We start from the raw sequence: 17,016 nt of genomic DNA, 5'->3' as shown, positions 1-17,016 counted from the left end.
GCCCACCACCCCCTATAGTATAGTCCCTTAAGTGTCATTTTCTCACATATACTTTACACAAAAGAAAACAGCCATTCACTTCACATACATACCTTGTCATTTCTCCCTTCTCCCTTCTCTCTTCTCTCTCTCTCTCTCTCTATCTTTCTCTTTGCCCTCTTCTCTCAATCTCAAATCTCTGCTCTGCAACTACTCCAAATTGATTGAATGCTCCAAACTCCATCCACACACACCTTCAAAAATCTTATTAATTACCCTCACCTAGCAACCAGTTCGTAGCTCCTCCCTCTCCCCTCCACAAAAACTCACCACACACTCTCTTCAATCCTTCAAATTTTTCATATTATATATATATATTGCACAAGAAAAAGGAAACTTAAACTGAACGAGAGGGAAAAGGAAATCTACACGACTAAGTACACAAAGAGAGAAGAAGAAGCCAAAGCAGCATAAAGAGGTAAAGATAAAGGCTTGTTTGGATGGAGTTATTCCCAGCACAACCAGACTTGTCCTTACAAATCAGCCCTCCAAACGCGAAACCCACATCAAGTTGGAGGAGAAGCACAGAAGAAGACATGGATTTGGGGTTTTGGAAGAGAGCCTTGGACTCAAGAAACTCCATTCAATCAATGGCCAAACAAGACTCTTGCTTCGACCTCTCCCTCTCCAATCCAAAAGCTTCAGATAACAACAACAACCACCACTCCAACACCACCACCTCTAACCTCATTCATCATCACCACTTCCAAAACGGTGCCACCCCCACTAATGCCACCACCACCACCACCAACCCCTTCCAACTACCCTTTCAGAAAAACCACTACTTCCACCAGCAGCAGCAGCCACTGTTCCAGCCTCAGCACCAAAGCCTAAGCCAAGACCTTGGCTTTCTAAGACCCATTAGGGGAATCCCGGTGTACCAAAACCCTCCTCCTATACCATTCACTCAACACCATCATCATCATCATCTCCCTCTAGAAGCTTCCACCACCACCCCTTCTATTATTTCAAACACAAACAATGGTTCCACCCCTTTCCACTCTCAGGCCCTTATGAGATCGAGGTTCTTGTCACGCTTCCCTGCTAAGCGTAGCATGAGGGCTCCGAGGATGCGTTGGACTTCTACCCTCCACGCTCGCTTTGTTCATGCCGTTGAACTCTTGGGTGGCCACGAAAGTATGCTTCTTTTCTTCTCCTGTTTTTCTTGATCAATTTTCTTCTTACACCCTTGCTTTCTCTTGTGGAAGTTAATTCAATTAATCTTTCTTTCTTTCTTTTACTTGGTTTCATTAGGGGCTACACCCAAATCAGTTCTTGAGCTAATGGATGTCAAGGATCTCACGTTGGCACATGTTAAGTCTCATCTACAGGTAATCTATTAAGTTCTTAATTAATTGCACTTGTTTATAGTAATCTAAGTATGTGTATAATAATGAATTAAATAGTATTTGAGGTGAGTGTTTTAATTTTATTAATAATTTATTCGTTATGAATTTCTTGGGTCAGTTTGAAGGTGGAGGTACGGTTCTGATTGGAGTTTTAAATGGTGCTTGTAAGACGTACTATGCATATGCATATATATAATATGTGTTTAAAAATTCACAGCATACATTTACATTACAGGAAGCAGTTAAGTCATCAATATATATTTCAAATTCCAATGGTTTCCTTACAAAGGGTCTCTCAAATTCTTAGCGCTTCTTTTTCTATTAGATCTGCTGCCTCTGCTTCTGCTTCTGCAACCTAATAAACAGCTTTTTGCTTTGGAAGAATGAACCAGCCGAGTTAAAGGGGAAAAAGAGAAAAAATAAAATAAGAGAGAGAGTGTGTGAGGTACTTATCGATTTCTGAAAACAAGTAGGACAAACAAAGCCCTATGAATCCAAAATGAGTCGCAGCCAAGCCGAGATCAGACAAGCTCATAGTTCAGTCCATGGCATGAAATAAAATATAATATTTGTGTGTAAATAGCATTTTAAAAGAAAAAAATAAATGTGATAAGGAAGTACGTGTATGCCCAACACCATCATTTCTCAATGATCCGTTCCTCAGATATGGGTTTCTTTACCATGCCAGCTTTAACCCTGGTTAGTCACATGCTTCCATGCATATGCATATTGCCTTAACCATAAATGCTTCAGAGTTTGAACTTGTACTGTACTTCGTATCAATTTAATACTCACAAGTTGCAACTTCGTATGCTTTTCTTTTTCTTAAAACAAACTTCTTGGATTTCTGCTAATCTTCCTCTTTGTTTGATGTGTTACATGCTAGTAAATTATAATTAAAAAATAATAAGTACTTACTAATATTATACATGATTTTTATCAGGGTTTCTTTTTCGTGTTTTTTAATTTACTATATAAAGTACTACTATATATGTTATCTAATGTTTATGGTGCACAAATTTAAATCCAGATGTACCGGACGGTGAAAACTACAGATAGGGCGGCAGCTTCATCAGGTTAGTGTCTATTTTCGCTTTATCTAACATTTGTTGGAAGATTAAGGCAAGAAAATCTAATTTTGTTAATCCATTATTATTGTTCTATCTAACTTTTTTCCCCCTTTAATCATGAATTAGGGCAATCAGATGTGTATGATAATGGATCATCTGGAGATACTTCTGATGACTTAATGTTTGACATAAAATCCTCAAGAAGGTCTGATCTATCCGTTAAGCAGGGAAGATCAAGTGTTAATCAAGATAAGGAGTATCATGGTCTTTGGGGCAATTCTTCCAGGTAATGCTTCTTGCTGTGGTTAAAAACATAAAGACTTGTCCATTTTTTGCTCTTATGTATAAATAATTCATTCTAATTAAATATATGCATTCCCTTTTCATTTTATTTTTTGGTTTGATTAATATATGTATCACGTAGAGTTATATTGTTTGAAAGCTATTGAAGGTAATTTTCAGTTTTACGGAGGTCTCCATATGCCATCATTAATGTATTACACATCATGTTGTTTTGAATGATACTTACAACATATTTGTTTTCCTAGCAAGTGATATTTTTTAAAAGTTATGATCAAGTTGTAAGCGCTATTTTTCATGTTTCACTTTTTTTTATAATATATATATATATATATATATATATATATATATATATATATATTCCATTCTATGTTTCTCCGCAGTCATGCCGCAAAAATACTAATAAAAATCGGAGCAATTCATGCATGTCTTATTCACATGAGCATTTTTCTCTCTTTGTTCTTTTCATCCTCCTTTCTCTCTCTCTCAACCTCACATGCAAACATGGTTAGGCGCAAAAAAATCACAAAAAGAATAAATCATTTCAGTTTGCTTTGTTCTGTCTGTCCACAAACCATGAGGCATCCAATCTACATGATGGGGTAATAATATACTCTCTTCTAGTGGGTGAAAAGGGAGTAAAAAAGGAACCCACACACACACACTCTCCTACATACCATTCAAAGAGACAGGAGTTTGATATTTGCCAAAAACCACCTTAAAAATAGAGATATCTCTTTCCTTAGGATTTTGTGGGGCTCAGACATTAGCCTATTATATGCGCCCTACAATTGGGAAAACTTAGTGTCAAAGCTAAGCCTTTGGTAGACCCATAATTAGAAATCTGGTGCCAAAATGATTTATGCCCTTTGAAATTTCCTTGAATGGTCATATATATACATACATAAATATAATATAGCCATGGGCAATGTGCTATGAATTGGCTGGCTCCAACTTTATTTCAATCAGCACAATAATTAAGTATAAGGGGCTATAATAAACAAGTAAGGCAGTAAAAGATGGCTTTCTTTTTCTCACTTTATTTTTTTTACTACATGGCTTTCGGTAATGGGAAATATTCTTTCCATGTGTTTGGTTGTAACAGGGAAGCTTGGTTGCATGGGAAGACAAAGACTGATTCTGTTGGAAACGTGCCTTTTTCTCTTGAGGTATGTAAAAATGCTACTAATTACTTATAAATTCTCCTTTTATTGCCTAAGGTGTTGGACTTTTGTTTCAAAAGTTGTATTTATACATAAATACTAGGCTGCGTTTGGAATGCATGAAAAGGAGTTGAGAGGGAAAGGAAATACGTTTGATCTTTTTCATCTTGCCATGCACATTATAAAGATGAGAAAAGGAAAAGGCTTTTCATAAAGCTGCTTTGTCCTTCACAAATTCAAATGGGGTAGACCAGTCCTTTTCGCATTTACACTAATTACAACACTTAAAAAAACCAAATTTGTGCCGTAAAAGGCGTCCCTCTCTAATTAAGATTTATTAATGACCATATTGAAAAGGACAATATAAACCTAAACCTACCCCGTTTGACTCAATGATCAATGGTCTAGACTATGAAATTATAGGTGACATACACACACAAACACAAGAATAGTAAATGGTTATGGTATACTAAAAAATAATTGCAAGCTAGCTCATGAACATGCAAATTCTAGCACTTAGCAGGCTTTTAGGTGTACCTATCTGAACTTTCTTTCCCTCGATTGATAGAAATGTTCTGTAATTATTCTCCGAGTCAAATGTTCTTTAAATTGATTGATTCCGGAAACCTGTTCACACACTTCTCTTGTTCTACTTGCATATATCTCTAATTTTTCCCCCTCTATATCATATTCTCATCATTACACTAGAACTATCCGTTACTTTTTACAAGAATAAAGTTATAATAGTGTGTTACCATAACTTGTTTTCTATAAAAAGAAACAAAAGTAATATTTTTTAGTACACTGGAGTTGGCCTAATGCTGAGAGTTTAGATAGTATATGCAAGATTTTATTGTATAGAAAAAGAAATATTATATTATGATATTTGTTTCTTCTTCATTAATTAATTATTTTATATTTGGCTTTTCAGAAGGAAATGGATCCAAAGTGCCTAAGCTATGAGAGAATATCAGATGGAAGTTCATCCTCAAATCTTTCAGGATCAAGCCCGAAGAAGCCTAATTTGGATTTGGAATTCAGCTTGGGCCAGCCACTTTAATTTGAGATCTGAATATATATATTATTCATTAACTACTATGAAACTGAAAGAGGTAGAGCTCTGGAATGAGAATCAGGAACCCGCTGAGAAAATCAGAGAAAGAGAAAGCTAAAAAGAAAACAAAAGAGAAAAAAAGAAAAGTAAAAGGAGCTAAAGAACACAAGGAGACAAGAAAGACAGAAAGCAACAAAAGGAAGGGATGAGGGGAAAAAAGTATGGCCTTCCTATCAGAGCTCTTGTGAGATCCAAATCAACATATTATATTTTCTTGGTAAATATATGAAATCTAATTGATTTGTATGTTTTTCAATCTGAGAGAAAGAAAGAGACATGAGAGAGAGCAAGAGAGTGTGAGAGAGAGACCTATGTTAAAAGTATGAAGTGATCCTTGGTAATTGTAATGGAGCACTTTACATTTATGAAATATTTAGATATTTCCAACAAAGAAGTTGGGTTCTCCTAATCCTATATTTAATTCTATGCCTACCCACATGGTTTACACTTTAGGAACAAAAGAAGGAATTGAGAATATGGACTTAGGAAAAGACTGAAAATTTTGAATAAAGTGTCAAAAAGAATACGAACTTAGTCAAGGTACATATAAAGTGGCAATGAACTCACTAAAGAAATAAATAAAGTGGCAATGATAACATATGATATTTTTTAAAAAGGAAAACTAAAAAAGAAAAGAATCTATATTCCTTTTTTATGCCTAAATAATTTGGTTTTCCGAGGAAATTGCAAACCCATGCGAAACGAAGGTTGGCTTTTCCTTCTTATATCTCTGTTTTTTAAAATAAAGTCCTTTCAATTTTTTTTTATTTTTTATTTGTCTCCTTTAATGAGCAAAATTTAATAAGTTTCATATATTTTTGTCATCAAATTTTTCAAATTGTTAAATGAAAATGAGTAGATGATTTTTTTAATTGTGAAAAATGTAATTAAAATATATTATTTAAAATATTCACGTGTCATCATTTAATTAGATAATTTTATGTTAAAAAATATTTATTTAAATTTTGTACTTACTGCTTATTGCCTATAAGTTTAGTGCGTACGACAAGATTGATTAATTTGTTATATCACGTTGATCCATATGTACATAATAATAATAATAATTAAATTTCCACATTGATCCATAAGGTTAGCTTTTCATTCTTATATCTCTGTTTAAAATAAAGTCCTTTCAATTTTTTTATTTTTTATTTGTCTCCTTTAATGAGCAAAATTTAAGTTTCATATATTTTTGTCATTAAATTTTTCAAATTGTTAAATGAAAATGAGTAGATGATTTTTTTTTAATTATGAAAAATGTAATCAAAAGATATTATGTAAAATATTCACGTGCCATCATTTAATTAGATAATTTTATGTTAAAATTTTTTTATTTAAATTTGTACTTACTGCTTATTGCCTATAAGTTGAGTGCGTACGACAAGATTGATTAATTTGTTATATCACATTGATACATATGTAAATAATAATAATAATAATAATAATAATAATAATAATAATAATAATAATAATAATAATAATAATTAAATTTCCACAAATTATTCTTTAATAATTTAATTCAAATAAGCTTTGAGCTATCACAAACTTTTAGAAAATACGGTCGCAATTCATTGTTTAAAATGGCATATTCATCCATTTGTCCCGGTCAGGAAACTTCACTAGAATAAAGTTAGGAACTACTATAAAGTTGTGATTTCAAAATCTCTTCGGGTATTTGTAATTAGAGTATGGAAAAAAAATCGTAAACAAGAATGTAACAGTTTAATTATTTGTTTGTATTGAAAATATTACAAAATTAATAAACAACGATCAGAGATACATATGTTGTTTTTGTCAGCCTCGCAGATACATATGTTGATTCAATGTTGGTTGTCCAAGCTTACCACCATTTTCACTCTTTGGTTCCTTGGTGGCTTCGTATTCCCTGGTCTAATTGTTGTGCCACAACTCAATCTCCACACTTTTCCATATCCCATATTTATCGAGAAGAAAAATATTTGTGTAGATTGGTCAATCTTGAGCTCACTTAATTTATAAGGTTTTATGTGGTGAGGTTCTATCTCCCTTTGTGATTAACAATCAGTTTTATAGGGATAGAATAGGACTCCCTAGTTACAAATTTAATTAAAATATATTTACTCTTTTGTGGTGTAATGGATTATTGATATCTTTGTTTTTAATTTTTTAATAAACCGTTGGGACGTTGCAAATGAATGATAATGATAGATTTTGGAGTGTCAACATTGTTGAAATGCTAATATTTTATTTTGATGCAGCGGCTTCATTGTCTAAAATAACGATCGCAGATACATGGGCTAGAGAAATGTCATTTGATAGAAAGATTGATTGAGAAATTTGTACAAACTAATATTTTAGTTTGAATATTATAGAGGATAAATATTTATTTTTATATAATTAAATTTTAGATTTATAATAGATAATTTAAATTGCAATGTAACATTATTATCAAATTGAAATGGTAAGACAGTTAAAATAATCAATTATACAAATAAAGATTAAAAGAAAAGAGTAGTTTGATATGGTTGAGAAATATTTTAGCAAGTTGTTAGTAAGAGTAAAGTGTAAAATGTGGATTCCAATGAGAGAAGAAAAAGTGTCTTGGAAATTCATAATTGAGAAAATAAAAAGAGTGAGACATGAACTTAAATGTTTTTTTAAAATATTTAAATGTATCAAGGAGGAATATTAACGGGTGGTGGTTGGTAGTTCAGGACCCTCTCTAAAACTTAATAAATATTTTTCAATTGTCCTTTTTCAGCTATTTTTATGTTGTTCATGTAATTGTATTAATATTTAATTTTATGATTCAATTTTAAAACTATGTGATTTTTAAACAACAACACATAAGTTAAATCCCATATAAATAGTAACAGGTAGTACAAGTCTTGTTGTGTTTCTGTCCCCAAATTGATAAAATCAAACACAAATTAATGGTTAATGCAAAAACTCCAAAGATTCCCCCGTATGTCCAAAAATATATAATGTTATATATCTTGTACTGAGACAACACACGAGTTCTAACTGCTAAATTAACATTCACATTAATTGGAATAATTAAATCATATATACATGCATGAGCACACGCCCGGTCTAAAAAAATTGTATCATATTTTTTTATTTAAATTAATTTTATGTTATTACAAAATATCACCGTCTCAAATTAAATCGTACATACTTTTTTATTAATATACTAACTTTTAATCTGTATATTGCAAAAAAAACATTTTTATATTATTATAATTATAATAAATAAATATTTTTAAATATAAATTATATTTTATATTTAATTATGATAAATCATTCAAATTGTGATATAAAATTATGTTTAATTTAAAGTGAATAAATAATTATGAAAGAGAAGCAGTGATTTATAACAAATAATAATTCCATTTCTGCTTTGATTTAACACTCTAATTAATTACATTTTTTTATTTGGGGGCACTATTAGAAAGAGAATTTTTTTAAGGCACTATTAGAAAGAAAAATTAGAAAATAAATATCATATTCTTTATGTATCCGTTATATACACATTATAATGTTTCTGTCCCCAAGTTCTTTAATAAAATACACATGTTTTTGCATCAATAATATTATGACTCAAAATATTTTGAGCCATGTTTTTGCCAATATTATTGGTGCAAAACATAATTAATTTTTTTTCTATGCAAAATATACACATGATTAAAAGAAAAATTATAATCACCTCAAGTTCTTTAATAAAAAATAATTATTGACAAAACAACAAATATTTTGCACCAATAATGTTATGACTCAAAAATAAAATTACATTCTCTAAACAAAAATATCTTTAAGCGTTGCCTAACTTATTAAATTTGGAATTGTTTTTTTTTTTTCTGAATGGATTGAGACAAACGCCCCAAACTCAGAATATTTATCTTCTCAAATCAGGAATAGTGTTGAAATTATTATGTTAACATTGTCTAAGACATTTCAATTACTTATTAATTTTTTTTATTAGTTAACAAATTTATTTAGCGATTTGATAAATAAATTTTTTAGTAATTTTTTAATAGTTTTTAATATTTTTTAAAATATTACTTGAAATAATAGTTTTTTAAATTATAATTTTAATTTTTTTATATTTTTTTCACTTTTATCTTTGATATATTTATTAATTTGTTTATCATCTTTTTTAAATAAATCATAATATTATTATTTTGTCATTTTATATTTTTTTAACTATTTCAGCCGTTAACTATACCTTTAACAGTTAATTTTTCATCTTCTCACTTTCATCTATCAGTTAGTATTTTCAACTTCCAACTAATTTTTTCAATAACATATGTTGTTACAACTACATTGCACTTTTTATATATTCTAAACTCTAACATTAATCTAATTAATTTTACATAGCCTCCAAAAAAATTAGCCCGTTTTCCAAAATTTTCCGTGTGAAACATGTGATTTTAATAACTAGTATAGACTATAGAGAACTCGTAAGTCACGGCTAATTTCCCCTAAGGAGGCAATTAAGAACCTATCTCAAACAAAAAGACATTAAATCGAGGCACAAAAGAAGGAGATATAAGAAAGAAGAATAATGGCTTTGAATTTGAAAGTACTGATTGTTGGGTTGAGGCTCTGATGAGTACGTCGGTGTAAAAAGAAGGGTTGATTAAAAGAAACAAAAGGAGATGGTGTTAAAATTTAGGAGGAGAGAAAAGCAAAGAGGATGCTTTAGCTTTTGTTTTTATTTCAGCTTTATTTGCTTTCCTTTTGGTTTTGCACGAATGCATGGAGTCATCAGTGTTCAGATAACCCCGTGGGGTAGTATAATTTTTTATCCCAGCAATAGAAAAAAAGAAGAAAGAGATCTAGATCACATATTACCAATATAATCAAACCATAATTGATCCACATTGCTAACAAACAAATAGCTGAGTCATAAGGGTTTTAGTGTATATTCTACTTGGTAGTTTTGTTTAATCCGATTCTCTGTGTAAAGATTTCCTCAACACCCCGCCCCCCTCCAAAACCACTATTAAAATGTATAATAAAATTGGGCTTTATATAAAGTACTATAAGACATATTTTACTTTAAAAAACATGCATGACGAATCATTATTAATGGAAAAAACTAAAAAATATAAAATATAAATAACATAACAAAGTATGATTTTACAAGAAGGAAAAAAACACTTCAACTTTCTACTTGCTTAAAATATAAACGGCACACACATTATGCAAAAGGAAAAAAAAAATACTAATAACATATTCTTTGATATACTGCTATTTTTTAAGCACTCTTTACTAGACTGAAATTTATTAAAAAATGTAAAATTACTTGAGTCCTACTTCTCAATTAACAAGTCATATATCCACTGGTAATTTTATAATTTTTTAGTAATAAATATTAGCTAATGAATAGGATTGGCAACATATATTCTCTTTTAGTAATGTTATATCTCTATAAATTTTTGTAAGTAATACATTATAAAAAAAGTATTAAATAAAAAATAAATGTATTTAATAATGTCTTGAAAATATAAAATTCGTTCAATACTTATCATACTATAAATCTTTCTCTCTTTTTTTAACCTGGTGTAACTTTTTTTTTTAACCTGGTGTATCTTACACCAAGAGTAAGATACTAATCATTCTAGGTAATAAAATTTATTTAAAAATTAATTTCTTTTAACATATATTTTTTCATAGATAGTGACCTGAGGATCAAATTATTAAATATAAATTTAAGAGATATGATTATTTACTAAACATATCACACCATGCTAATATCATATAGTAGTAAATCTTTCTAATACTTTATTAAAAAAGTATTAAGTAAAAATAATATGTACATCTAATGCCTTGAAAATATAAAAATATTCAATACGTAGCATATAAAGCAAATAAGAGGATTAGTAGGATGCTGTAGTAGAATTAAAAATATTACTTCTCTAATATTCTTTTCTAACACACTCTTTTATTTTATTGATTGAAATATACGTGGATTCTACTAGTTTTAGACATGAGACCCACATGAATTTTATTATATAAAATAGTGTGTTAGAAAAAAATTTAAAAGCATGTTAACATTTATCTTTAGCTAATAGTAGAGAGAAATACTAGAACGAATGGTGAAAAAATGGCAAAAAAAAAATGCATACATGCAGATATTCATATGTAAAATTTGATATATAGAAAATTAATAGCTAACGGGTAACTATGAGTAAAATTAATATTTTTTCTCTATCTGCTCATTGACAAGACGAGGGTAGATGGGTAAGGTACTCGTACATGTAAGGACCCACAAATTGAAATTACTTAAATATTTCTATTTTTATGCATACTTAAATATTTCTAATTAAATGCAAAATAAGTTACTTTAATTTATTTTGAGCATAATTATATATATTTATTTATTTTTAATTTCTGTACTGTTTTTTTTTAAATATAACGATTACTCATAAACATCTCCCCAATTATATTAATAAAATTCATAAATGCTTCATTTGTTCCATAACAAATATCATGTAAGAAGAAAAATTAAGCCACAAAAGTATCATTTTAATTTTCAAAATAGTATTAATTATTTTTTCACTTATAACCCTAATAAGTATTATTTTAATTTTTAATATGATATTAATAATAAAATTAGTTTCATAAAATTAGTACTCTTTTATTTATTGTTAGCCTTTCTTAATTTGTATGAAAAAACCTAAAACAATACTTGTTATAGAATAGAAAGAATTCCTTTTTAACATATAATTGTGAGTCAAGAACAAAGATTTTCATTTAAAAATTACCCAAAATTTCCCACGTACATTTAATAATGTATTAATAACACTCCTCTTAGTAAATGTGTTACTAAAACAATAGGACTGTCAATTGTTGTCATATCTGTAAGTATTGATGCACTTACATAAATGCATAAATTCAAAGTTCTTAGATTTGACAATCCATGGCTCTAACAACAGCTTTGCAATTGTTATATTGGTTTAATCACTTTTGCAGTTGCAGCAACAATATCTGTAATAAATTATTCCTTTATAAGTATATACATGTAAGCACATGATTTTGTCACTATAATGCTTCTTTCCAATATCATAAAGTTTACTGTGTATACACATGCATGTGACGATATATAGTATTGTTGCTTAATTGCCAAAATGTCATGGATGTCTTTTCTTTTGGCAATCATCTCGCCAATTTTGAAAAGTGGGAACAAGTCACAAAACTGATTTATTTTTTGGAATTGGAATAGTGGAAGTTCTAATGTGACATGCAAGTACGTACTTTAACTTTTGGACCTTTTGCATTATTTGACTCGGCGCTTATAATAAATTTCTCCAACACATTGATTAAATTGGTGCTCATATTAAAATAAATTAAAGGATTAATCGCCGTCTTGTATATGGATAGTAAAAGTCTGTCCTTGAAGCACATTCTTCTTGCTTCTACTTGTTAATTTCTCCTAGTTATTGTTCAAATTGGTCTCTATCAGAATAAAGAATTAACCACTTAAAAAAACATAAAGAATTAATCGTACACCTATGCCGCTTATATAAGGACGGTAAAATTCGGTCCTTATTAAAAGCAGATTTCTTCTTGCTTAGGAAACAAGGGCTAATATTAAGGACGCTTGTCCTAATAGATTTGACAAAAGCCAGCTAAAAGCTTCCACCTAATTAAGCTTTGGTACTTATAAATATAAAGAGAGGAATTTGAAGTACCAATGAATTTGTAATTAACATATGAAACCATATCGATTTTGGTAACTTAATTATGAGATTCCAACTTTAATTTCTGCACACAAGTCCCACAGCTCATGATTAAGGCCTCTATTATTAGACATTCATTAAATTCCAACGAGTTTTTTGGTGAAATTTCATACATTTATTTACTTTAAAAAGAAATTAAAATTCTAAATGTTTATCGACAGAGATGGACTCACTTTCATAATCAAGATATATACGCTCTTTTCTTGTTTACTCACTTGTTTACTACAAAGCTATCCCATCATTTGATTTTGGTACATTAGTACTTTAATAATTAATTTGCTAACGAGGTATCCATTGTGTTCAAGTTTCTATATATGGTCTACATCCATTTCATTCGGAATTAAAAGGTTGGCCTTAATAATAATGACCAAAAATTTATTGACAAATTGAGCTAATCATAAAGTGGTACATACGCATCAATATATAAAAATAAACCTAGCAACAATAAAAAAGCAATATACATACACTTCATCCTAAAACCAAAAGGAAAAGGGGGGAAAAAGAAAGAAAAAGTAAGCAAGTAGGAAAAAAAAAGTTGGGAACATTTTGTTTCATTTCTCTTTTTGACGTTGTCTCATTTTCATCAGTGTCACTTTTTTACTTTTGAAAAACTTGCCATGCAATTGTTACAATTGGCAGCGTCACTTCTGTACTAGGACCCTCCCCTTTGGATCTGTACCTTCACTTATATTAATTAATTAATTTATAAAAAGTTAAAACGCAGCTTGAAGCTGAAGCGGAAAATATATTCATTATTAATCAATAAACTAGATTTGAAAAAATAGGTACAAGAAAGCAGGAACCTGTACACGGTCAATAGCAATAGCTAGCATAGGTATAGTGAGAGTACATATTTACAGCAGATCGCAGAGGGGTTAGCCAAAATAACAGTAGTAATAACTGAAGGAGCCAGAGAACAAACAACCCGCTAAAGCCTTGAGCTACTCAACAGTCAACCTTAGTGGTTACTAGTTAGTGACATTGTTCTCTTTTCTTAATCTGCCATATATTAATCCAAGATGGAAGAACAATAAATATATTCTAAATATTTGTTTTCAATTTTTACGCATAATTATTTGGAAATTTTAAATTATATTTTTTAATTGAGTCATTAAACTGGTATTTCTTTATGAATAGGTCTTTGTTGTTAATTGTAGGAACCTAATTAAAAAATAAATAAAAAAGTTTAGATACCCAACTGAAAAAATGTTTAGGAACCTAAATAAAAATTTTCAAATAATTTAAGGATTTATTTTGATAATTCATAAATCTTTTTTCTGACGCTTTTACAAAAATCTTCTCAAACCTTTGTAGAATACTTTTGAATTTAGTATTTTTATTTTTGCATGTCTACACCAAGTATTCTGATCTCTCTGATCTCTCTAGGTCAATTTTATCATCTTTGCAAGTTATAAACTTAATATTTTCAATTTTTACATGTTCTTCAATTAGTATTCTTAAACTCCAAAAGTAGTTTTGCCTTACAAGTTCGGTTTGGACAAAAAAGACAAAAATATAAAATAAGATTAACAATGTTATAAAAAATAGAAAAATCAAATTTTGTAAAACACATATATGAGAATTTTTTAGAAATAGTACTAGAGTAATGGTGACAAGAGTAAGAAAGTCCGCGTACAATTATGCAGAGCACTGCATACTTTTTTTTGACAGGCATAGCATAGGTATGGTAGTGTATACTACAATACACGCATAGACATAGACTGCATACTACTAAATAGTGATTGAGTCCACATACTAGATAGTTCAAATAATTTATTCATCATTAGGGTATGATTCAATCCTCGGTAGACGATGATCTGCACCCACGTGTCACGTCAATGTCGTGGACGACAATTGAATGAAGGCTTTCTCTGCATGCCGTATGGAGAACGTCGAAAACGACCACTGACTGAGGTGACGCCCGTTTTGACGCCCTTGTTTTCACCCATGCGTCGTCGTTTTATTCAATCTTTTATCTAGCCCCACTACCTGACACCTTGTGCCATCGAATTTTCATGCAATCAATTTAATGTTCAGTATTCATGTCAGACATCGTGCACCAAAATACTATTAATCAATTCAAATTATAAAATGATCATTTTTTTATATTTGCTTTTGAGCAGAATGAATCAGAGTTGCAGTTGATTTCACTTGGAACGTGCTCAGTAGTCCTAGCTAGCTGTGCGTGACAAAAGGCGAGAGACTTAGCAGATTAATGGAAAGAGCCTAATTGTAAAGGGGATTTTTTAGGTTTAGGTATATTCGAATAAGTTCCATCGATCCATTCTCATATGGGTTAATTGGTGTGTGTATCATATGTGAATTAAATATGACGTACTATGGTATGACATTGATCTTTTCATCGATGGTCCCAAATTAATGACATGGATATATGATGGAAGCATGCATGGAGCTGCAACTCAGAATACATTTTCCCCTTTCATAAATTAAATAAAAAAAAAAAGAAGAAAGAAGAAGAAGAAGATTTTCCTGACGAGAGGTAACATCTCGGTTTGATGTGAGACGTCACTGAATTGGGTTATGTATTTTAGTTTTACATAGCTATGCAGATTATCTAAATTACGCAAGTGGTTAATTGGTTATTATAATGAATGATCCTTATTATTATTATTATTACGATTGTTCGCTTGAGTTTGAATTTGGCCAAATTAAACACAAGATAGCAGTAAGTGGACGTCTGTGACATCCCCTTCATTAGAGGTAAGAAAGAGGGTTTAAGAGTATAATATTTTACTTTATTTCTTGAAGAGAAGAACGCTGCTCAAGTAACAATAAAAAGAAGAGAATAAGATAATGAAAAGTACACAAAATATATTACAAAAATGAATATTTTAACTGAAATAAAGAGACAACAGTGATTTTTTTATAAAGGATTTAAAGGTTAATTACTTCATATACTTTATTCTTTAATAAAATTCATAAATATCTCACATATTCTTACCTTCCCCCACCATTTAGAACAACATATGGTAAAATATAATTTTTTTCATCCGCTTATAATATTAGAGAAAACCTAATGGGGACGGGTACGTTTCTAAATCCTGAGAATACAATACAGGAGGAAGAAAAATAATCTTGCCTTTATTATTAAGTAATAAAATAATTAATCTCAAATATATTTTTTATTTGAATAAATAATAATTTCATTTTCAACTAATATTTAATCCAAACGGAAAGATATGAAATATATATTTCCATGGAACAAATATTTCATTTGTAAGTAAAAATACACATATATGCTTTTCCTATCTACTATCACACTCCCCATGACCCTTTCATTTATGTTCTCTAATTTTAATTTTTTGTCATTTTTAAAATTTTTGTCCATGTATTAATTATTATTTACTATCAATCTCTTAAATGTTATCCACAATAATTTTCCTTTTATGTCTATGTAGTGGGAATAGATATATCTATATTTTGGATCATACTCTAATGAATAGTAAAATAATAATGAGAGGAGTTTTATCATATGAAGGTGGAATATATAACATTTTGACTACAATTGACTTATCATTTATTAATCTTATAATAAATTTATTTATTTTATGAAAAAAAAATAACATCTTCAACATAATAAGGATATTTTAGTAATTATAATATATATTCATAAGAAAAAATAATTTAACCTAAGTATTAATTATTTTCAGGAATTTAAAAACTATTCTCAACTAATTTTTTAGTTAATCAAACATTTTTTATTAAATATCCAGGAATAATATTCACATATTTTATTCCCAAAATTAGTATTTTCAAGATTAAAAAAGTTATCTTGTGAAACAAAACGTTCCATGTGTGATATTAATAAATCATATGAACTAAATGGTTCGAAAAAAACGGTAGCTTTGATTAAAAATAAATTTTATTTTATAGTTATTGTTTCGTCGTAATCACCAAAATTGTTGTTGATTTGTTGGCAAATACATTACGCTTATTTTATATTAAAGCCTTATCAATTACTGCACCAATAATTTCAGTTGCAAATGATGATTTAAAACTTTAATAAAAGTGAAAATTTTAAATATAAGAAAGAATCATGCACAAAGATAAAGTTGTAAAAAAAAATGAATCTAAAATCTAAACTAACTTTAATTTTATTTTGCATTTGATGGACTAAGCTAAATTGATTTATATAAATTGTGTGTGATCTATAAAGAGTTTGGTATAATAATATAAGGTTGGTATATATAAAGGGGTGGAAGGATATTTAACAGTGTAAGAGAATAAGGAAGTGGA

At 29.4% G+C, this 17,016-nt stretch overlaps 1 protein-coding gene across 1 annotated transcript; it reads left to right on the top strand.

The window, feature by feature from the left end:
- LOC114368972 (probable transcription factor KAN2) lies at positions 1 to 5,456 on the top strand. Its single transcript, XM_028326273.1, has 6 exons — positions 1 to 1,176; positions 1,294 to 1,370; positions 2,419 to 2,464; positions 2,585 to 2,744; positions 3,864 to 3,927; positions 4,853 to 5,456. Exons 1-6 carry the CDS (start codon positions 480 to 482, stop codon positions 4,979 to 4,981), a joined length of 1,173 nt encoding a protein of 390 aa, XP_028182074.1. The 5' UTR covers positions 1 to 479; the 3' UTR covers positions 4,982 to 5,456.
- The last annotated feature ends 11,560 nt before the right edge of the window (positions 5,457 to 17,016 follow it).

Source organism: Glycine soja, chromosome 9, assembly GCF_004193775.1.
Source record: "Glycine soja cultivar W05 chromosome 9, ASM419377v2, whole genome shotgun sequence".
NCBI classification, from domain to species: Eukaryota; Viridiplantae; Streptophyta; class Magnoliopsida; order Fabales; family Fabaceae; genus Glycine; species Glycine soja.
The sequence above is the reverse complement of the archived record's forward strand: the minus strand, read 5'-3'. Positions and strand labels throughout refer to the sequence as shown.